The following is a 23,833-nucleotide window of genomic DNA, read 5'->3' on the forward strand; positions in this document are numbered from 1 at the left end:
ATATCTTATTATATATTAATATCCTTAATCATTCAAAAAAAATACTCAAAATCATATGATAAAAACATTTTAAAAACAATTTATCTATTATTCAAAAAAACAAAATTATGCAAGGAGGAGTCACATGACTATCATGAGTCTTGTCAAAGTAAAAAATATAAATAAATAATTGACAGCTCATTATTATTTTGCTGAAATTAGTAAGAGGTACAAACATCGTATCGTACCTACCTACCGTTGCTGAATTTTGTTCATAAATTAATTGAGTAAGATGTGGTTGGATTATTAATTATTATCAAAGAGTCTATATACTATTTAATATTAAAATAATATTTTTTCTATTTTTCTTAATTACCCCTCCTTATTAATTGCAATTTTCTTTTTCTCAAATTTTTATCTTTTATCATATTATTTATTAAATATAATAAATAAAAACAAGATACATTTATAATAAAATAGTAAAATAAATGAAATTAGGTCTTACTACTAAGAATATAATAAAAACAAGATGTATTTATTAAACTAATGTTATAAAAATAAATAAAATGAAAAGAATAATTTTTTATTATAATTTAATATTAAAATATTTAATATTTAAAATATAATTTTAAAATGAAAAAAGGTATTTTAATATTTTTAGAAATTGTTTTAAGTGATTTGATGAATAAAAGGGAATTGATTTGAAAAGTGATTAAATGAAAATTAAAAAAAAAACTTACAAGCCTAACATTATTTTAATATTACAATTAAAACAGTTTCAAAAATTTTAAAAACCCATTTCAAACGTAATTTTATTTTATCAAATCAAACATTGACGAGAAACCATACAAAATATTATTTTCAATTTTAAGTGAGAATGGGACCAAATTCAAAATTTTCTGATCTAAAAATTTTCCCAACAAACTCTTTTTAGCTTTGATCTTTTTGTTTGTATTTTTTTTTGTTGCATCTCAATGTTTTTTTTTTATTATTATTATAGATTACTCTTATTACATACAAATAAAATGAAATAGAACATGATCTTTGCATTTTGATACAAAAGTATAAATTTATTTAATCATATATAAATTAATGTTTAAGATGTACTATTAAATTTAATGTAGAATTAAGTATTATGTAATAATTTATATTCAAATTTTAATTTCAGGATTATTTTTAAACATTAAAATGATATATATTTATATAAAAAAAAAAACAACTCTCAGAATCAAGGCGAGAGATTATAGAACTTTCTTAAAGTTAAGTTCTAATTCATAAGTGGATAATTTTTATTTTTATAAACCAAATTTAATGCTTTTTCATTGATAATAATAAAAGAAATTACAAAATAATAATAATAATTATTATGATTATTGTGCCGTGTGGGCCTGTGGGATTGGTGGGAAGAAAGTAACCGAAGTTTCCTACGTTTTTGAGGAGTGAAATCCTCTGCAATTTGCACCAATAATTTCTAATGTTCCCCATTTTGGTGAATACAATTAGTCAACAATTTGGCTTGTAATTATTATTATTATTATTATTATTTGTTTTGATGGTACGTAAAAAAAATCTCATTTAAGACAAAAATATAATTGGAAAATTGGAAAAATGATATGATTTTTTTTGAAAAAAAATAAAAATTGAGAAATTTAAGGTACTTTCTTGGAAGAAAAAGAGGTACTACATACACACACAAAAAAAAAAAATTATCTTCTAAGAGAATAATGAGATCACCTATTGAGTTCACATTTTTATCGGACCTCAATTTAAACAACATTATTATAATGGTGTTGTGAATGAACCTTGTCGATCGTTTATAGTTGTCAAAAATTCTTCAATTTTGTTACAACCAAATTGTTATATTAAGTTAAAGAAAAAAAAAATAATTAAAAAGAGAAATAATTGATTAAAGAAAAATGTTTTAATTGATTAAAATAAACTTATGCGAATAAAAATAAGTTTAATCAATATGACATAGTTTTATTCACAAATTTCATAAGTGAATAAAATTAAGTTGTGCTAATGTCTATGTGCAGATAGGTTTGAAGAAGCGCGAGTAGACATCTCTCTTGATCAGACGCCTTGGTCTGAAAAAGCGCGAGCAAAACGCCTCACTTCATCAGACGCATTGGTTTGAAGAAGCGCGAGTAGACGTCTCTCTTCATCAGACGTCTTTGTCTGAAAAAGCGTGAGTAGACGCCTTACTTCAGCAGTAGCCTGAAGAAGCGCGAGCAGACGCCTTGCTTCAGCAGCTGCCTGAAGAAGCGCAAACAGACGCCTTACTTCAGCAGCAGTCTGAAGAAGTGTGTGTTGACGCTTTGCTTCAACAGTCGTTTGAAGAAGCAACCGCTTATTTACATAGTTCCTCAGCATAGCGAACATCAGTGTTCGTTATTAGTAGTCTGTCAGTCAGCTTAATATGCCAAAACTGTATAACTTCCATTTACTCAATTATTCCACTAGCCCGCGTTGTACCTTCTAGTACACCACGTTCTACCGAATATTCCACAATATAATCCGGTATGCCACAATCCAACGAATATATTCTTGCGTACGATCTCATTCACCTGGCGTACATTTAACAAAAAATTGACACGTATCTAAGAGGCAAATTCGACCGTTGCTACACTTCAATATAAAAGGAATCAGAGTACAAGGGTGAATCTCTCTGGCTCTTTGGACTTTCTTCTGCATTACGAATTACGAAATTGCTAAGTTGTGTGTTTACGATCTCTCTAAAATTATTCTCTAATTCACTAAGCTAAGCTGAGCTATAATTTATTGTTCTACCTGAGTGTATTTTCATTATTGTAAGTTGAATAGAACGTCGTCTGTTCAATAGTGAGTGATAGTTAGGAGTTCAGAAACAGACAGTTGTTAAGTTCTGTGTTCTGACTGAGTTTGTGTAGTTGCTATACGAATCAAAGTCTTCTATAGAAAATCCTTCTGGAAACAGAAGAAGGGTGACGTATGAATTTTTATCTCCGAACATCCATACCTTCTATAGAAAATCCTTTTGGAAACAGAAGAAGGGTGACGTAAAAGTTTTATCTCCGAACATTCATAAATCACTTGTGTTATTTCATTTTTGCATATTTCTGTCTTGCGTCTGCCACTTCAAATCTAGCAAGCATTTCCGCACTTGAATCCGTTCAAGAGTTTGCGACGTTTTGTGAATAATATAAACAGATTTTCATCTTTAACAAGATTAAAATCGAATTAAAAGTAATGATTAACACAACAATATTCAACCCCTCTTCTATTATTGTCACCGATCTTAATACAAATAATTCATCAAAAATATAATGAGAATAAAAACCACTTATTTAGACCAACTACTTTTGTTGTCTCCAACAAAACCTCATAATCCATTAATCTTTGAGAAGCTTAACATATACAACTAGAGACACATATAATATATACAACCTAATTTATGTAGCCAATTATTTCATATATAATAAAAAAAAATAGTATTATACTCTCTTAGCTTCTATTTATTTATTAATCAAATAGTAAAATAAAATGTTTTCAATAACCATTTGGATCGTGTGGAATATAATTTTTTTTTTGAATGAAGGAGAACTAACATGACACTTCACATTCATGACTCTCGCTTAAACTTAAAACGTTTTCAGGTAGAATCGAACTCGTGACATTTTGTCTCTTAAGCCGACACTTACCACTAGGTTATCGTGTACAATATACTTAGAAGTTAACTTTGTATTATTAATGAAAAAGGTTTTTTCAAAAATTGAACTATAGCCAAAGATGAAAATTATTAATTTAACAAAATGCTCAATTCAAATTTATAGTCACGGAAATAAATTTGTATAAGCTCATATTGTGAACTTTGTTGTCAAACATCATTTTTCTAAACCTAGAACGATTGTTTGATGAGGAGAGCATGGGCAATGTGGTTTGAGTCTTAAAAGGAAATTGTTTCATGAGAAGGTATGGATTGAGTAACAATGAGAATTATAATATCGGTCTTTTTGTAGATAGCAATTAATTCATCTTGAATAAACTTGAAAATTGTATGGTAATAATTATGTTCCAACCAAACGATGAAAGGAAAGACAACAATACAAAACTCTTGATTCTCCCTGGAAGAATCAAGCGCCAACATTCCATAAAAATGTTCTCATTTATGAAGGGAGGATAACACAAGAAAGATTTACCGTCGTCAATTTCCAAACTTGTTCAAATTCTTCTCCTCTTTCAAACAAAAGATACATTCGGGTGGCCAAAAGGACCACTTTACCCTATAATTTAGCATTTTTAATCATTAAAAATTTACATGCCCAATTTATAAAATTAAAATTATTATTTTAATTTATTTTTCAAATAAATAAAATCAAAATAATTCACCCCAATACCAAATCCTAATTAAAATGATTAATTAGATTAATTATTGTGATAATTAATAAAACCTAAATAATTAAGGAAAATGGCCAAATAAAATAAATAAAATTATTTGGGATAAATGTTATACTCTCTTTATCTTAAAATAATTTTAGAAAAAATCAAAGAATTAAAATAAATAATTTAGAATGAAATGAGGTACCCATTTCATCCCCAAAAATTATTTATTTAACTCAATAATATATATATAAAAAACAGATAAATCGACAAAATATTTATCATATTTATGTTTAATATTTTGTGTATTTTAAAAGAAAAAATTAAAGCCAAAAGGGTGAAAGAAAAATCAATTTCAAACATATCCTTAAGGTTTTAAACAATAAAAAAACCGCAATCGGGTGTAGCAGATACTCAGAAAGAAAACTACAGCCGAAACCACATTCATTGGAAAGGCACTGGATTTTCATCTAACGCCTCAGGAGTGCCCGAGTAGCCCGTAGTAGCCGAAGGAGCGCACACTCACGCCTCACAGGATCAGCTAATGCCCGTTAGCTGAAACGCCAACAAAACGCTCAATCGCGGACGAAACGCAACAAAGCGCTAAGGAACGCTCCGCGTTCGTCTAATGCGCCTGAAACGACGTCGTTTCGCCCTGGTTCGTCGTCTTTCTCGCGTTTACCGGAGGATAAGAACAAGTCCCATCATTTGATTTCATAAAGATGGAACTTCGCCTACATTCAATCATTTCGGTTAATTCAAATACTGAAATGATCACCCTACTTCGGTGATCATTTCCCCTACATCCATAGACATTAATCATACATATATCGGCAAGTTGAATGAAGAACATCCAAAATACTATAAATGGATTTTGGTTGATTCGGTCCACTTGAAGCCCTCAACCGACTTCGGGAGGCTATAAATAGCCCCTTCAACAATTATGAAGACAATAGAATCCATCTCCAACTTTAAATCAAATAATTTCAAAAATCCGTCATTGAAGCTTAAAGCTTCTGATTTTTCAAATTTTTTGTGTAAGGCTTTAAAGCTTGGATCCAGGCATCCCAAAAGCTTCCCTAAGGTCTAAGAAGTGTTCTTTAATCCTTTGTATACTTTCAATCATCCTTTGATTAATACTTCCAGTTTGAATTTGAAAATTTTATATTTCAATATTCACAAGTTTGTATATTGTCTGGTTGTTGAATTTTAATATTGGAAATTGATCCTAAGATCATTTTCAAAGTCTGTGTTTATGTTAGAATCAATCAATCAACCTTAAATAGAAAAACCCAAATTTGAATTTTGAAAATCCAAAAATCGAGTTTGTTGTTCTTGGGCTAATCCTTAAGAACAGTTGCCAAAAAGCTTTCCAACATGTTTCTAATGATGTTAGGCAATTATTTTGATCATGTTTGATTAAAATCAAAATTTTCAAAATAATTGAAAATTTTGAGTTCTTAGTTTGGTCCAAATGAACAGTCATTGTTCATATTTTGGTATCAAACAAGTATATGAAGTATAAGAAAGCTATTGGGAAGCTCCTCGCACTTCAAAACAGCTTTAAAACCAAAAACCCGATTTTTGGCCATAAACTATTTTGAATGAATTGATCATCATCTAAGTCGATTGATACATTGAGATGATATTTTAAATGTTCCTGAAAGCTTTGTAAAGCTACCCATGCCCTTGGATCAAATAATCAAAGTCTCCATCAAAATTGCAAAACCTGCAATTTTAATGTTCTTAAGGACCGAGAGGTCCGACCGATGTTTTTCATTGAGGACCGAGAGGTCCGACCGATGTTCTTTATCTAGGACCGAGATGTCCAATCAAGGATTTTTTACATCCGACCGAGAAGTCAGACATAGAACTGAGAGGAGTCTTGCACCCAACCGAGAATTCCTGAATCTAGGACCGATGACTTCCACCTAGGACCGAGGAGTCTCGCACCCAACCGAGAACTCCTAGACCAATGACAAACAATTTCCACCTAGGATCGAGGTATCCGACCGAGAATTCTAGCTAAGGACTAATAAACCTTAAAAACCCAACTAAGGATCCCAAACCCACACCGAGGGGTTTCTAACTTAGAACCAAGGGATTTAAGCTCTCGACCGATAAAATGAACACAGGACCTAGGACACGGGTCGTCATAGGTCTGTTTGGTTCCTCTTTTAAAATTTCAAAATAATTTTATAATTTTGGAACATCAAACCATTTTCTAAAATTCCCGAAAAATTATAAAATGATTTCAAAATATTTTTAGAATATTTTCACACAAAAAAAATATTTTTAACAAAAGACTTATTTAAGTTTATTTTTAAACTCTTATGACTTCTAAACTAATGTTATTTAGATATTTTTTCTCTAGTCGTAATCAGCAACAAGTACCAGCATTTGAATAATAGTTGTTACAATTCTTTAAATATCGCTAAAACATATACATATTTAGGATCGAAAGAATAATCGATTAAAATTAAAACGTTAAAATATTTTATATTAATAATAGATCAAAATAAATATAGCTTTTACTTAATAACATCATGATATAATTTTTTTAATAATAATTTTATTAAAATATTTTATATTTAATTTTTCTAATGATTTTTAAATAACTTTTTTATATATAATTGTTATTTTAAATTTTAATTAATTTATTATAAAATATAAAATAAAAAATTAATTATATAAAAATGATTATATTTTTATTAGTATTTGTAGAGAATCAAATGCTTAGTATTTGCAAAGAATCAAATAATTTGTATATAGGTTTGAATGTTTGAAGATTTAAATGAAACACGATATCTAAAGTGTGAACTTCTACCACATGTACAAAGAGAAATTGTAAAATATGTGGATCACACAATTATATATATATATATATATATATATATATATATATATATATATATATATATATATATATATATATATATATATATATATATATATATATATATATATATATATATATATATATATATATATATATATATATATATATATATAATATCATTTAATGAAAGATTAATGAACTTATAAAATTAGGTAGGGTCATTAGTCATAGGTGGAGATAGAGTTAATAATCGTACCGAAATTTGGGATGTTGGATAAAAAATTTGTACATTATATTTATCAAAATTTGGTAGTGTGGAGGAGTTGGCCCTAAGCTTTTAAACAAAATTTCATTACTAAATTTAAATATATATATAATTTTTATAAAATTGAATATAGAGTAATGATGTGGAGGGAAAAAAATTATATGTAATTATACTAAGTATATATTTCTTTTTATTCTTTACTAACAATTTTGAATCAATTCTCAAATTAATATTGTTTTTTTTTATTTCTCAAACTAATATATTTTAGTGTTTAAACTAAGTTTTTTTTGTATTATTTTTATTTGTTTACATTTAAACTCAATATTAAAATTATAATTTTTATTAAAATATTAAAATTATAATTTTTATAAATTTGATTATTTATATTTTGATATATATATTTAAATTATAATTTTTATCAATTTAATTATTTATGTTTTAAATATAAATCTAGAATCTTTTAGATTATATTTAGATGAAAATGTTAAGCGTTTTAAATTATCTACAATTTCACATCATTACCTACAAATCTTCCATCATATCTTATGATTACATTATAATAGATTAACTATTCATATTATTGTGTAAAAATAATAAATAATATATTTATAATATTATATATATTTGTTTTTATTATTATTTGGGGTTTAGTGAGAATAGAGGAAACACTACGTTGGTTAACTACCATCAAATAAAAAAATATCAAATCCAATCCAATCAGAAAGTTTTAATTTAAAAGGCCAACAATATTATAATTTGTCATTTTACAGAAAATCTTTTAGTACACTCTAATTTTCAGAATATAAAAAGAAATATATTCATGAGCTTTTAAATAAATTATTAAGAAAAAAAAGCTTACTTTCATTCTAATTATTTTATTAATTAAAATATAAATATTTTACTTTAATTAATTTTAAATATAAATAAAATTTAATAATATTTTAACAAAATTTTAGGCGATATTCAAATAAGGGAATGAAATAGGAATGATAATGATGTAGATTGGAAATAAGTATGATTGAAAAAAAAAATATTCAAATAAGTGTTTCGTTATAAGTATTAATTATTCTCTTCCTTATTGGATTTTATAAGAAATAAATTATTAATATTATTTTTGTGGGATCGATTCCTCACCATTTATGAAAACCAAATAACTCATTTTATTTCCTTTCTCCTTCTCATGCTTAAATCAAGATTTTATCAATAACTTTTATATATATATAATTTCAAAAACTCAAACCCAAAATATTTATTATATATTAATACACTTAAATGTTATATTGTATTAAATATTTGTTCATAACCCAATTGAACAAGTTTATATAAATAATTTAAGTAATTTGATTAAGTTTATTTTAATTTATCAATAGGGACAACAACGTGTACATCAGATAGCATTATACCCAATTTTAATATAGTTAGAGATAAGAGATGTTGGAGAATAAGAAATTTATAAATATTGTGTAAGATAATTTTAATATATATATTAAGTTATTTTATATATGAATGGGGTATGGGTTTATAGATCATTATTAATAACTACTTATCTCCTAATCCAAACCGACAGTTTTATATTTTCTTTTTCTATCCTCAACCCAAATTCGAGAATTATTTATTGTGTTTACGAATAAATGTTATTAACTTTCTTAAAATATACTTAAAATAAAATAAATTTATAGCATTAATTTATCTAAATCAACACCAATAAGATAAGGTAAAAATTATAATGTAAAAAATCGTCTTAGCTCAGCAGCTGGTAGAGCGCATAAATTCTAAACATGTGGACGTGGGTTTGATTCTAAACGGCTTGATAACTTTTACCCTACTAAAGTAGTCAAGTGGTAAGAGTTGGCTTAAAAGACCAAAAGGTCACGATTTAATTGCATCTGAAATCGTTTTGAGTTTAAGTCAGAAACACGATAATTGTGACCCGTGGAGTTTTTTTTTAAATTTTAATAAGTTAAATAATAAAATCAGCCCAAACCCATATCCAAGAACAAACTACATTTTGAACCACTTAAAAAAAAAAATTGTTATTATTTCCTCATTAAAATATTAGAAATTAGAAAGCCGAGGAAGGAATAAGAGAAATGTCCCCTAAAATTTGACTATTCAAGAATACCTTTCTTCAATAGACCCGACTATTTCTTCTTTCTTATTTGGCTCCTATTCTGTAAATAAATAAATAAATAAATAAATAAATAAATAAATAAATATATATATATATATATATAAATAGATGAAAATATTATTATTCCTATCAAACTCTCTCTTTCTCTCTGGCATGGATGGTTCTTTGTCTCCAATTCCTGTTCATGATATGATCTTCGATGAATTATATTCACAATCTTTCTTTCAAATGGATGATCAGTAAGAATTATATATAATATTTAATCAAGAATATCATTAATGGGTTTTTAATTAATTAATTAATTGAATTTTCTGTAAATTTGTATAGGTTTTCTTTCATGAACAATATTCATCCATACATGTCTTCCAACCAATCTGTAAGAACAATCTTTAATTTCTTCATTGTGATTAATTATGAATTATGAATTCTGATCAGTTCTTAGTTAATTTACAGATGAATAAATCAATTCCTGATCTTGAAGACCCAGTTTGTCAAAATTGGTCATCTCCATCTTCTTCTTTATTAATGGATGGATCAGATCAAGTTCTGAGACAGATTCCATTGTCATCAACTTTGAATTATGATCATCTTGTTCTTCATGATCAAGCCATTGAAGCTTTTAGACAATCAAGAAATCCTCGATTCCCAAATCCTGAAGAGGAACATCAAGTTATGATGCAGGCTTTTCTTGCTGTTCTTTCTCCCAACCATAATTCTTCATCTTCTTCTCCTTCTCCTTCTTCTTCTCCGGCTCTGTTAATTGCTTCACAAAACAACTGCAGCCCTAGTTCATCAACTGCTTTCAGGTATTATTTGATGTAAATTATAATAATGTATCTACATTAATTAAATTATTATGTTTAAGAGTTATAAAAAAATTGTTATATTTCAAATTAATAATAGTTTTCATTTTATTAACTATTAAGACATTTTAAGACATGAATGGGAAGCGGAGGTTATGAATGTGGGGTTATGCTAGGGTTATTATTCGAGTTTTTGGAAAATTCGTGATTAAGGTGACGAGTTATTATTTTTTTCAGAACATTTGACTTTTCACGACAACGTCTAGATGATGAAATGCACGGTGGTGTCAACGTCGTATCAGCGAGCACTCAATTTCATCACACAATGTCGGAGAGGAGAAGAAGAGAGAAACTCAACGAAAACTTTCAAACACTTCTATCGTTGCTTCCACTTGGTACAAAGGTATTTATCGATAATTGTAGAATTGAAAACAATTACGGGTTTTTAATCCACTAGTTAAAAATAGTTTATAATTTATATTACTAACATTATATTGAATTATATGTTAATTTTGACTTTATTTAATTGTTTTAATAGAAGGATAAGGCTTCGGTACTTTCAACTAGCGTAGATCATTTAACATCATTGAAATCTCAAATATCGGAGCTTACGAGGATAAACCATAATTTGGAGGCGGAAGTACTACTACAACAATCGCATAATTTAAGACAACAAATAGGGCACAAAGAACTAATTATTAAGAATTGTGAAGTAGATATTCGTGTGTCAGACATAGTTGAATCGTCGACATCATCATCGTCGTCAAGATTTGAATCGAGAACGATTGATTTGGAGGTGACAACAAGGAGAGAATGTTGTCTCGTAGATTTGGTGATTCGCATATTAGAGTTGTTGGAACAAACTCCAAACATGAGATTGATGTCTCTCTATACAAAAACATTAACAATTGGATTAAATCCCATTAGTTCCGTAATGGTCAGATTAAACTTAACTAATAAGGTTAGTTTTGTGTTCAAAGAATGAATTTGTGCTAGCTTTTTAAATTCAAATAAAAAAGTAATATTAATTTTAATTTTTTTAAATTTTTTTTTTTCAGCATGGAGAATGGGACAAAGGCTCTTTCCAAGAAGCAGTTAGAAGAGCAGTTGTTGAGATCTAAAGATCAACCTACATGTCAATTTCTTGATTAAAATTATTAATTGATATTTTAATTATCTGAATACTAATTGCAAATTTGAATATCATGTATAGATGTTTTGTGGGACCAACCTTGACTGAAATTCTTGTTTATGACCGTTGGATCAAGGTTGATGATTAATCTACTATTCTTAGTGGCAATTATTTGTTATAAATCTAAATGTTTTATGACTTACACTAGGGGCTCTTGAGGAACTGAGTTTTCAGTTTTTTTATAAAAAAATGATGAAATGAAAGAAAAAACAGTTTTAAAATTATTATGACCAAAATACCCATAATCAAATATGGTTTTTTACTAATATTAATTTTTATTAATATAAAATGAAATATTTAAATAAAGGGTAATTTTGATATTTAAATTGATAAAATGATTGATTAGATAAGTGATATGATTGTTGGATTTTGAGATAAAAATTCGATATATTTCAATAACCAAATACCAAACAACAAACAAGCCTAAGGTTAATTATTAAAATTGACTTAGAAATTAATTAATAGCAACTTGGTTGTAAATAGAACACGTCAATTTATACATTTTTATTTTAAATGATTCTAATTAAACTATGATTATCGAAGTCGCTAGATAGGGGTGAGCCTTCAAACCGACATAAACCGCTCAATTATTCAAATATAATATTTTGGATATATGGTTTTATATGATAAAAAATATTGTATTATGATAATCTATTTAAATAATTGAACCAGCCCGATTTTATTAGAACATGACTATCGGAGTTCGCTAGGTAAGTGTGAGCTTTCAAACCTACATAAACAGTCCAAACTAATCAAATATACAAATCTTATATTTTGGATATAGGATTTTATATGATAAAAATTATTATATTATGATCAAATCTATTTAAATAATTGATTCAAACCTATTTATATACTAATTAAAATTTATAGATATATCAATTTGATCTCAGATTTTATTTAGTAAGAATTTTTTTTAATTTTATTTGATTAAAATTAATTAAATTAGTTTATAAAACTTTTTGAATATTAACCTATCAAAGTACACCATTGAAATTTACAAATTTGTGAAATATTAACCATACAACAAACTCATTGAAATGAAAACCATCACCAACTGGGATTTATCAAAATTAATAAACAAAAATTCATTTAAATATATACTCACTGAAAATAACCTTTACCAAATGGGATTTTTTAATATAATTTGTTTTGTTTACTAAAAAGAATGATCTAATATAATATCCAAACAATACTGTGATGAGATTAAGGATTAGGTTTAAGGATGACTTTTTCATAATCCTTGATTAGGACCATTAAATAATACTAATTAATTATATACAAACATAGATGGAATCAAATGTACTACATTAATTTTTTGACATACAAAAGAAAGTAAATTCATTTTAATCTAAATCAACAAAAAGAAATGCTTACAACTGAACAATCAAAACAACACATTTAATTTGGCCAATCAATATCTCAAAACTTTTCATTTTTACCTAAAAAAACATCATTCATCAGTAGAGAAACAACTATGCAACAGCTGCTGATACGATTTGGTCGTCAGTGGATTCAACGGATTCAACTGAGACGATTTTCTCAGGAACTTCATCATCATCATCAGCCGCATCTGTTTCGGACAAGTTTGCTTTTTCTGACCTGGAATTTATCAATTTCTCCCTAAGATTCATCGTCAGCTCCTCTTTTATGGTTGTGTTATCGGATAGGAATTGTTTCAGATTATCTTTACCACGAACCATCTGCCCATTGATTTTGTAATAGCCTCCTCCTGATTTTTCAATTAACTTGTGCTTGCATCCTAATTCTATGAGCTCAGACTCGCGACATATGCCCTTTCCAAACTCTAGCTCAAATTCAACGTTTCTGAAAGGAGGTGCATGTTTGTTCTTCACAATCTTCACAAGAACCTGACTCCCAACCGTCTGCAGATGCACAATTACAATCTTAGATTGGTTGATAGAGTTTTGGGCTATTAGATCTCTAATGCATGAAATCCCACTAAGCCATCATTTGGACTATTTGAAAAATACATGGGTTTTTGTATCTGGATTGATACTGTCAGACTTTATTAAATTCAAATAAAGTCATTCAAATCATCACCCAAAACACCAAATATTTTGTATTATATACATATATATTTGACAAGGATTTATTCCTAGAGGAGACTAACTTGACCCCACCACCGCCTATATATGTTTATACCCAAAATGTCCTTTTACCCAAATAAACCTACATCAAACAAGATTATTTGGAAATGACGACTTGGTTATTCAAATAACCCTAGAAAAAGGCCCAACTTATATCAAACATAAATGTATGTATCTTAGCCATGAGATTCTACAAGTTCTGTAAAAATGATGGGTTACTGTCTGATTTTGACTTGCCATACAACTCTCTCATGTTTGATTAACTTATGACAAAAGATGTCGTGACTTGGTTTGTAACGATTTTTTAAAAGAAAGCTCGACTTGCACTTGTGGACTAATAAAAAAGAGACTCACTTAAAAAAAGAAAAGAAAAAACAGTTTATCCTTGCTGTCCTCTTGATTCCACTTTCTATTTTCACTATTATTTGATAACCTTAAACATCTTTGAGGCCAACAAAATCCAAATACAAGTCCTTAGAAGGGGAGGTAAAAGGGAACTTTAGAAACATTTAGTTGCAAATAGAAAAGGAAGATTGAGTACCTCTTCTCCCTTCTTGACAAGCCCAATTCTCTTGATGTTCAGGCGCATCGATGCATAGAATTTCAATGCGTTGCCACCACAAGTAACTTCTTGGGGCCCACCAAAGCCGCCAAAAGTTGATAACTTTGCTCTCACCTGATGTGTAAATGTATAAAATGTTATGAACCAAAATTAACAAAACTTGATAGATACATCACAAAAAAAACAACTTAATTACCTGATTAATGAATATCAATACTGTTTGTGATAAAGACAAAGAATGGCTCAACTTGCGAAGTGCCTGGCTCATTAATCGAGCTTGCATTGCCATATGTGCATCACCCATCTCTCCATCAAGTTCTCCTTTAGGCACAAGGGCCGCAACCTACAAGAGGAAGGGATAGCATAAGAGAATGTGTGAGAGAATGGGAAAGAGACTATGTGTGAGAGAATGGGAAAGAGATCAATACGAACACTGTCAACAACCACTACATCAACTGAGCCACTCCTGATTAAGGTATCCACAAGGCTGAGAGCTTGTTCGCCACAATCAGGTTGAGAAAGTAACAAGTTTTCAGTATTTACACCAATAGACTCTGCAAGAGCTGGATCAAGAGCATGCTCCGCATCAACAAAAACACAACAGCCTACATTACAACAATATGAAAATATCAGTAAGATGAAATTTCAAATAAAATGATATACTAGAACTATAAGGCATTAAGTTTACAGAAAAACCTACAAGCATCAAGATGAGAGATCTAGATCCACATCCAGATCAGATATCTCACAGAAACAAATGTTTCAAATTGGAGCCTATTATTTATAATAACATGTGTCCTACATCTGTATAACACAAGCTTTACAAGAAGATTCTTTTCATAAGCAGGAAGTGACTAATAAACCAAGAAATTTGGACAAAAATCCAGCATTTATCGAAATTCGAAAAGTAATACAAACATGTACTTTTTAGTCAAGTCCTTAATACTAGAAATTTAGAAAAAAATTGAACTAGTTTAACAAGTTTACCTCCTTGTTTCTGTGATTCGGCAATCACATGCAAAGCAAGGGTTGTTTTACCAGAAGCCTCTGGACCATAAATCTCCACCACGCGTCCCTGAAACATATGGATGTTAAATACTTTCCTTTTAACACAATAGCATGTTCTTTAGTTTGATACTATCTTAAGTGAAATTAAAAACAAATAAATCACATTATTGAGTTGTAAACATCTATTAGCCAGCTTAGTAATCAAGGCAGGTCAAGAACACTTGGAGAAAGATCATGTGAAATTTTGATTAATTTCACATTTCAGTCATTAACTTATGATAGTCTCAGAGCTATGCATCTACAACCCTCAAAACATCATCCATTGTGTAGAAACAACATGTCTTATCTTCTGTGAGTTGTTATTTACCACAAGGCCATGAGTAGTTCTATGTAATAGTTTAGGCCCACTTAGATATGAAAGTGAGGTTATACATATAAGGAGTAGAGGATAGGGTTGGAAGATTATGTTGAAATTGTAGCTGAAAAATAAACACTAATGCCTCGTCTATTTCATATCGAATATGGAGAATTTCTCCAAGTCTCTCTGGCCTAGGTCATTCCTTTCTCATCTCTTCTTGCATTCTACATCTCCTTCTAACTGTTACACATTTCCATCTACAGCAGACATCTCTTCCAACCAATCACAACATAAATCAACTTTACCTAAAGCAAGCTTGGAAGTTGCAAATATTCTAGTAATAGAATGACAGAGAATTATAAAATAGTATAAAAGAATAAAGTAAGGCTGTTTTGGTATTTTAGTTGATGATACCAGTGATTTGATAGAAAGAAATTATAGATGATGGGTTAAGTGGTTTATTTGAAAAACAAAATAAACTCCATCACACAACCTCATAATATGCAGGGCACCTCATTATATGAATCTTAAATATTTGTTGCATTGCATTACAACATCCAGAATTATTAATTACATAAACCAAACTTTTGCACCATACCTTTGGGAACCCGCCAATTCCAAGTGCTATGTCCAAAGCAAAAGACCCTGTCGATACCACAGGCACTTCTCTAGAAGCAACATCTCGACCCAACCACATGATTGACCCTTTTCCAAATGAGGTGGTTATCTGGTCTAGTGCTTGCTGTAAGGCCAGCTCTTTTTTGGACAAATTTTCATCATTTGAGTCACTTCCACTTGATTTATTTTTCTTTTTACCTTCACAATGGCATAAAAAACCCATTACTCCACTTGAAAATAAGGTCCCAGAAACAGATATTCACTAGAGAAATATATACCAGATGCAAAATAAATAAATGTTAACAATTTCACTTAGTCCTGCACAATATAGCTAAATGCATAATACAAAAACACTGGTGAAATATAAGAACAAGTAGGCAAATTATCAATGTGCAATACTTTCATAAGACTATACATACATACCTTTAGTAGAAAAATTGCATAACTGTGAAGAAGTTGCACAAATAGATTTCTGTATACCCTGCACGTAAATGAGGAAAATTTTAAAATTTGATAAGCACCCACCCAAAAGAACCTCATGAACATACATATTAATCCTTACAGTTACTACATTTACTACTTTTATAAAGATTTTCAGAAACCATGTAGTTAATAACCAAAAAGTTATATCAGCCATCAATATTCAAGTTTCAAATGCACTTGATCAATCTTCTTCAATAGAAGCTAGTATCATTCTCTTTAGATTGAAAAAGCAAGAAAGGGTATTCAAATAGTCACCAGAAAGACTACCTCTGTGAAAAACAGTGAACGTCTGAGAGATAAGGCGCTCTTGAAAAGCCTCGACATCAGAGCAGTGATTGAGAAATGGGTATATCAACTATTAAGCTTGTTTTCCCTTCAACACCATGGAATTTCTGTAGACGAATGCTAGAGAGAAAGAGAGAGGGTATTTGTGTGTTTTAGGGTTTATGGGTTTTTCCTCCTTTTGCGGGTCCTTTCCTTTATACCCATTTCTTATTTACACATTTTCATTCTCATTCAAAATAAGTAACTACCTTCTATAATTATAATTTAAATATTATACATTCAAATAAAAAGATTATAAACATTAAAATACAAATACTAATTTTATCTAATATATATTTATGTTAAAATAATTATATAAAATTTAATAAAAAAATTAAAAATTGTGTCAGGATCTTGATTCGTGTACTTTTATGTGTGCATCGTATGTAATGACGTGTTAGCACGAATATTCAAATTCGTGTTTTGTTTTGCATTCATTCTATAATTATATATTTTGAATTTACGAGGTTATAACTCATAAGTTTAAACTGTTATTTATTAAACTGTTATTTATTATATAATATATGTATTCTTTTTTAATAAATAATATTTAAATTTATTTTATTTTATTTTTATTATTTAATTTAATCAAATTTTAATTATATATACATTTTGAATTTTAGTTTAGAAGCATATTTATTATGAATCCGAAGGAGATATTATATTTATAAAATCAAAATAATTGTTAATGGAAAATCTGATGAGAATGTTGAGAATAACTCAATGGATCTTTGTCGGCTAGTTTGAACTAGGTCTCTTTCTAACCATTATTATTAAACATGAATTGGTAATGAAATGTTTTCTGTTTCCTCATCAGTTTTTATTTTTATTTTTTATATATAAACTAGTAATAAATCAGGAAAACAATAAAGAAAATACACAAATTATATTTTATTTGGAATCATGATAAGATTCTAGTTGAATTTGGATTTGAAAAAAAATAATTTTTAAATTTATTTAAACATTTTTTTAATGTATTTAGATGAGATAATGTTAGTAATAATATGGTTTAATTATATTTATTAAATTTATTTTATCTTGGTTTTTTTAATCTTTTTCAAAAAAAATGTTTGATAAAATAAAATATTTTATTTGAATTTATAATTAGTTTAATTATTAAAATGTTATTTTATATTTAAAATAAAATTTAATATAAAAAATTATTTTAATTTATGAAATAGGTAATTTTAATAATTAAAATGAGGATAATGTGATAAAAAAAATAAAAAGGAGTTATAAGTATTTCGAAATAACCTAGTTTCACATCAACAACAACAAATCTCCCAATTAATTGATTATTTAAAATATGATATTAACATTAAATAATGAATTTGTAACATATAACAATACTATAAGACATGAAGTTATTAATTTTAAAGATATTATTGATCTTTGATTTTATTGACAAAGTTGTTACCTTTGTAAGGCCCTTTTACAACAGCATAAGGAGCCTCATCTTTTATAAATAAATGAATTAAACATACAAAACAATGAAGAAATAAAGTTAGCCACTTCATGTTCTCTACAGGCTAGCTACATTCATACCACGCCAAGTTCAGTTTGGTTCGGTTTAGTTAGACACAGCAAGTGGAGTCCTCGGGCTTGGGAGGCCCATATACGAGATCCTAGGTGAGAGACGAACTTTAGGACTTGGTCTAGGAGAAGGAATTGGGCCGAAATTAGCAAAGGACCCTGGTGAAACTCGTGGCGAGAGGTTAACATGCTCAAGTGCACGGAATTGAAGCTCGGTTGGGTAATCACGAACACAACCGATTCGAGGACCAGCTCCTGTTGACCATTTGCATGACAGACGTTTGGCCAAGCCAAATATTGGGTCGTCTGGCCTAGGTTTATTAGCGATTATCTCCTCTTGAACATCTTCCACCACTTTCGCAATAGTTTTTCTGTCCTTTGACTCAATCGAACTTGCAACTGAAGGATCATCATCGTCTATAGCGCATCTCTGCATTAATTAATGATTAAAACCCAACAAATCCATCAGTTTTAGCCCAAAAACAAACAAATTGATTAGTTTTGCTTATCATATGTTATCTAACCTTTACATTTGTGAGATCAACATTGTGTTCTTCAAGGAAGCTAATGAACTCAAGAAAGTTCTCTTCAGTTGGGTGATAATGACCACTATAAGGCCAAATAGCCTGAAATAAGAAAACCATACTTTAGAATCAACTCGGAAAGGAATATTTATACACACAAAAAACTGTCACAAGTTGGTTTCATACCTCTAGAACACCACCATGAGCAACCATCCTTCCAGCAGCTGTGGTGGCTCCACCGGCTAGGAAACTCGAATGTTGAAACTTCCCTTTGCTCTTCTGACCAACATACAAATTCCTAGACGTGCTTAGGACAAAAATCCATTTGGATTCTTCAGATGTCTCCACAAGAATGCCAGTTTTCTTGTACATAAGTTTTCCATCTTCAACAATCACTTCGTAAGTTTCCCTTTCGTTCTGAAACACCATTGAGCGAAAATGTATCAATATTAAGAACTCGACGAAAATTTTCACCATAATGGTTTAAAGAAGATTCTGACTTACAGGTCCTAGATACTTGATGCATTGCTTATGCAGCTTGGACCTTGGGCATGACTTAACATTTAGTTCCTTCCCATCTCCAATGTCCAACCTTCATTTTCAAAGAACACGAAAAACTTTGAGAAAATATGATCGATTGATGATGAAATAAAGGGTTGTTTGAATTGCTTACCAATAGAAGAACGGTTGAGCGCTCTGACTTTCGAACCATAAATCATAATACAAGTGCAAATTGTGTCCATATCGATGGCGTGGGTCAATCTGCGTGTGAAACAAACAAGAGTTCATTTTTTTGAAAATGACTATTGATCTTTTCTTTAGACTAACATAGTTTTTCAATTGAAAAACTTACAGCTTCAAGCCAATGCTGAAGAGCTAGCTTTTGAGCTTTGTCATCTTTGCATAATCCTTTACCCACCTTGGAAGCTTTTATCCTAGCCCTTGTCCATTTCGAAACAGCAGTTTCATGCTTTTCACCGTCGAAAAATGAAACAGAATTGCGCTTTAACTCTGCAAAGTCCAAAGCTTTCCACCTGAAAAAGAACAAACTTGTTACAAACCATAATCATAGATCAATCTGAATGAAACCCAAAAATTGTAAAGTTTAACACAAACATACCAAAGCTCCTCAACCACAACTGCACAATCAGCAAGGGTTCTCCTAGTTCGATAACTCTTATACACTTTCTGAACCTTAACCGCAGCATCATCAAGCTCGCGAACAGGTTTTGGCGATAAGAATATCGATAGTTTCGTAAGGGAAATTGAAGAATCATCATTATCTTCATTCCTGGGAACTAATACAGGGCTGGCCGAATACCTTGTATCTTGAACTAAACTCTTGAATGAAGGACTTCGTTCCATAATATCAACACTTACAGGTTTGCACCCACTTAAGTTAATAGAATTCTTAGGTTTTGTCACACCTGGTTCTGATTTCTTAAAGCTATCAGTTCTCAATGTCATCGGTCCTGACATGACACAAAATTTAAAAAGAACAGACATGTTAATAAACCATAGAAATCCTATAGAGACATAACATCAAACACTTTCAAGGCATATAAACAAGTCATTTTCTTTTTCTTTACCTGAACTGAGAATTCGATTCGATTTGATTTGATTCCTCTAAATGAATACAATTAAAGAAGAAATTAGTACAAAGCAAGATGTCTCATTCTCACCTCATTCCCATCTCTTTTATACCCATTTCAATGAGTGTCCTAAAGATTACAGTCTCAAATGGACTGGAATTCCAAATGAGCAGCCTTGGAATGAGAAAAAAAAATCTCTCTTTCCAGGAAACAGAGATGTGAAATTGAAATTCAAAAAGATGGGTTTCGTTCAAACTTTTTGATAAATTCAAAGATTGAAATATATCAGAAGTTCCCTTTTGGAAAAACAATAACCTTTGTTTGTATGCACTAACCAAACAAGTGAGATAGATATATACAGAAGAGGGAGAAAGATATGGTCAAAGAAGGTAAGCTTATGAAGCTTTTACTGCTGCTGTCTAAGATCTTCAAAGGGTCAACCAGTTTCTCTCTCTAGGGTTTTTAATTAATTAGTTAGGGATTGTTTATTTACGTTTAGCATAATAATCTGTTATGTGAAATTGTAATTAAGTTTAATTGAATAGGTTAAGTATAAGTTTAAGTTGAATATAAGCATACGTGGTTGAATTGAATTTTTTTTGGTTTAACCGGTAGTGGACAGAAATGGTATCTGTGTCTTCCTCCGATATTACATTGATTATGTTTCGAACACTAAATAAAATTAAATATAGACATGACATTTTTGCCCCACCGTGCAGGTACCCGAAGAAAACGAACCGATCAGTTTGAATAATTTATTTGATTTTTGGTTCCGAGTAATTTTTAATCGGAACCGATCTGTTCTAGTTTGATTTTTCTGAAATTTAACTCATCTAGTTTTATTGTAATATGTCTCTATTTTTTTTTGTATAATCCATTTCAATTTTTTCCCGTTTATTTTATTTTCTATTTGTAACACTGGTCTATTTTTTATCATGAAAATGTGGTAGAATGAAAGAAAAAAAATATCATTTGGAGAAAGAGAAGGAAGATGAGACGGTAGATGATTAGAATAGAGTTAATTAGTTTTTAACTATTAATATTTGTTTAATTTACTTTTATTTTATTTTTATTTTATTTTTGTATAAATATTATTTATTTTTTTATAATATAATTTAGGACGGTTTTTTTTTAATTAATATAATATTTTATATTCTTTTATTAATTTTTTTTAAATCTTAAAAAAATTTGATTTTTTTTGTATGTATTATTAATATTTTAAAATTAAGTTAAAAAATTTAAATTTCGTTAAATTGTTTCAAATTATATTTAACTAATAAAAATATGTTAAAAAAGTAAAAATATATTAAAGTAGTTAAATGATTAAAAAAAATCGTTTTAAAAAATCAGGTCCGGTTTGGTTCCGGGTACCCATCGGTTCCGAACCGATATTTCGGGTAATTTAAATACCCGATTTTTTGGGGCAAATTTGGGTCTGGTTCGGGTCCCCGAAACCCGAACATTTGCCATGCCTAATTAAATATATAAAATTTTTAATATATTTATTTATTTATTATATTTTTATAATAATTTTGAGTTGAATCAAACTTAGCATTAATTAATACGCGCCTAAATATAGTTGGTTCTCATCTACTGCTCTCATCTACTGCCAGACAAAAGCCCTAAAATCAAGAAAATATTAAATAAAAACATCATTTTTATCATTCAAACTTCAATATTTCATTTACTATGTATAAATAATGTGAATAAAGTATATTATTAATACATGTCCCCATTTTGCATCAGCACTTCTCCATGTTGATTATAAATAAATAAAGTCAATTTTTTCACTATCAAGGGGAGTTTTTATAATTATTATTTTATTTATTTATTTTTGGTTAGATGTTGTTAAATTTAGTGACTTATTAGTTGATTAAAATTATTATGATGAAAGTGTCAAAATCTTCTATAAAGCAAAAAATTGTGTGCTACAAATATTGTATATCATTAGAATTTTTACATTTTCTTTTTTAAATTGAAGAATTTTGTTAAACATCAGGCAACAAACGAAATTAGGAAAATTTTAATAAAAAAATATGTTTATTCGATCTACCATAAAACAAATAAAAATTGAATCAACGAGCATTTTGCTAATTAATTAAAAGAAGAAGGTTGACGTCGTAATATATATTTTTTATTTAAATAACTCAAACAAAACAAATCAATTTAGAATAACACAATATATAAAATGCAATAACTTAAGTACTAAATTAGAATCTTCCTACTTAGATCTTTAAAAAATGGCTCTCAATTATTGTAAGCTTGTTTATTTTATGAAGGTGTGCTATAATACAAAAATCATTACCATTATTTTATTTCTCTTGTATTTGTTGTATTACAATTTTTTTAATATATACCAAGTTAAAATGACAGCATAACTACCCCTTATTTAATATTTATAACTATCATTTGATTCTCTGTTTTCATTAGTGAATTAATTATAAATATATTGCTGTACAAATGGACCAGAAAAGGTACAAAGTCAACAAGAAGACTTATCACCATTTAGAGATTGTTTTATCTGTTTTTTTTAGGATTTACATGTTTTAAAAAATATATTGTTTGATAAAAAAAAATTTATTTAGAATTTTTGAATAATAAATTATCAAATGTCTTTTTATATTTAAAAAAACATAAAAAAAAAATTAAAAAAATCCCAAAATCGAACTAGCACTAATAACAAATGAGAAAACCAATAATTAAATCTTTATATGCCACTAAATATAATAAATAAATCAAATTTCTAAACTAATCTACGTATGAATGGAGTTTAGGTTATGCAAAAAACAAAAACAAAAAAAAAAAATTGGAGTTTATGATATTCAATGCACGTACTCTACCACTAGGCCACGTTTGGTCAAATAAATAAATAAATGTATGTGATGTGTACATATTTCATGTGCATACTACCATACTATATTTTTTCATTATACTGATTTCTTAAATGATATTTCAATTTTGATGGCATAACATATATACATATTTCTTTATTAATTAAGCTCTAATTAATATAAAGTTAAAATAAAGGTGAAGCAGTGCATAATTGTAAAGATTATACTAGCTATATTGAATATATATTTTTAATAAATATAAAGGTTATGGAAAGCATGTATAGCACTAAATTCAATATAAATATATATAAGTTTGTATTT

General features: G+C 28.6%; 3 protein-coding genes across 5 annotated transcripts; 1 reads left to right on the forward strand and 2 right to left on the reverse strand.

The window, feature by feature from the left end:
• The first annotated feature begins 9,726 nt into the window (after window positions 1–9,726).
• LOC124943156 (putative transcription factor bHLH041) lies at window positions 9,727–11,497 on the forward strand. Its single transcript, XM_047483707.1, has 6 exons — window positions 9,727–9,812; window positions 9,901–9,949; window positions 10,027–10,379; window positions 10,614–10,779; window positions 10,915–11,337; window positions 11,435–11,497. Exons 1-6 carry the CDS (start codon window positions 9,727–9,729, stop codon window positions 11,495–11,497), a joined length of 1,140 nt encoding a protein of 379 aa, XP_047339663.1.
• A 1,301-nt stretch (window positions 11,498–12,798) lies between these two features.
• On the reverse strand, window positions 12,799–17,162 carry LOC124941473 (DNA repair protein recA homolog 3, mitochondrial). 3 transcript variants are annotated; one of them, XM_047481809.1, is made up of 8 exons: window positions 16,964–17,162; window positions 16,649–16,706; window positions 16,206–16,423; window positions 15,229–15,316; window positions 14,686–14,846; window positions 14,438–14,584; window positions 14,221–14,355; window positions 12,799–13,454 (listed from the first exon to the last, which is right to left on the reverse strand). In XM_047481809.1, the coding sequence occupies exons 1-8, from the start codon at window positions 17,030–17,032 to the stop codon at window positions 13,044–13,046; spliced, it is 1,287 nt and encodes a 428-aa protein (XP_047337765.1). In that variant the 5' UTR covers window positions 17,033–17,162; the 3' UTR covers window positions 12,799–13,043. The 3 variants fall into 3 exon arrangements, with proteins under 3 accessions (XP_047337765.1, XP_047337763.1, XP_047337764.1); XM_047481807.1 differs by having other exon boundaries at window positions 14,674–14,846; XM_047481808.1 differs by having other exon boundaries at window positions 14,674–14,846; window positions 16,976–17,161.
• Window positions 17,163–18,393: 1,231 nt separating this feature from the next.
• Window positions 18,394–21,035, reverse strand: LOC124941549 (IQ domain-containing protein IQM4-like). The gene is made up of 8 exons (XM_047481888.1): window positions 20,772–21,035; window positions 20,210–20,561; window positions 19,943–20,123; window positions 19,763–19,851; window positions 19,594–19,681; window positions 19,276–19,506; window positions 19,090–19,191; window positions 18,394–18,995 (listed from the first exon to the last, which is right to left on the reverse strand). The coding sequence occupies exons 2-8, from the start codon at window positions 20,554–20,556 to the stop codon at window positions 18,603–18,605; spliced, it is 1,431 nt and encodes a 476-aa protein (XP_047337844.1). The 5' UTR covers window positions 20,557–20,561; window positions 20,772–21,035; the 3' UTR covers window positions 18,394–18,602.
• Window positions 21,036–23,833: the final 2,798 nt, after the last annotated feature.

This window comes from Impatiens glandulifera, chromosome 6 (genome assembly GCF_907164915.1).
Source record: "Impatiens glandulifera chromosome 6, dImpGla2.1, whole genome shotgun sequence".
In the NCBI taxonomy this organism is placed as follows: Eukaryota; Viridiplantae; Streptophyta; class Magnoliopsida; order Ericales; family Balsaminaceae; genus Impatiens; species Impatiens glandulifera.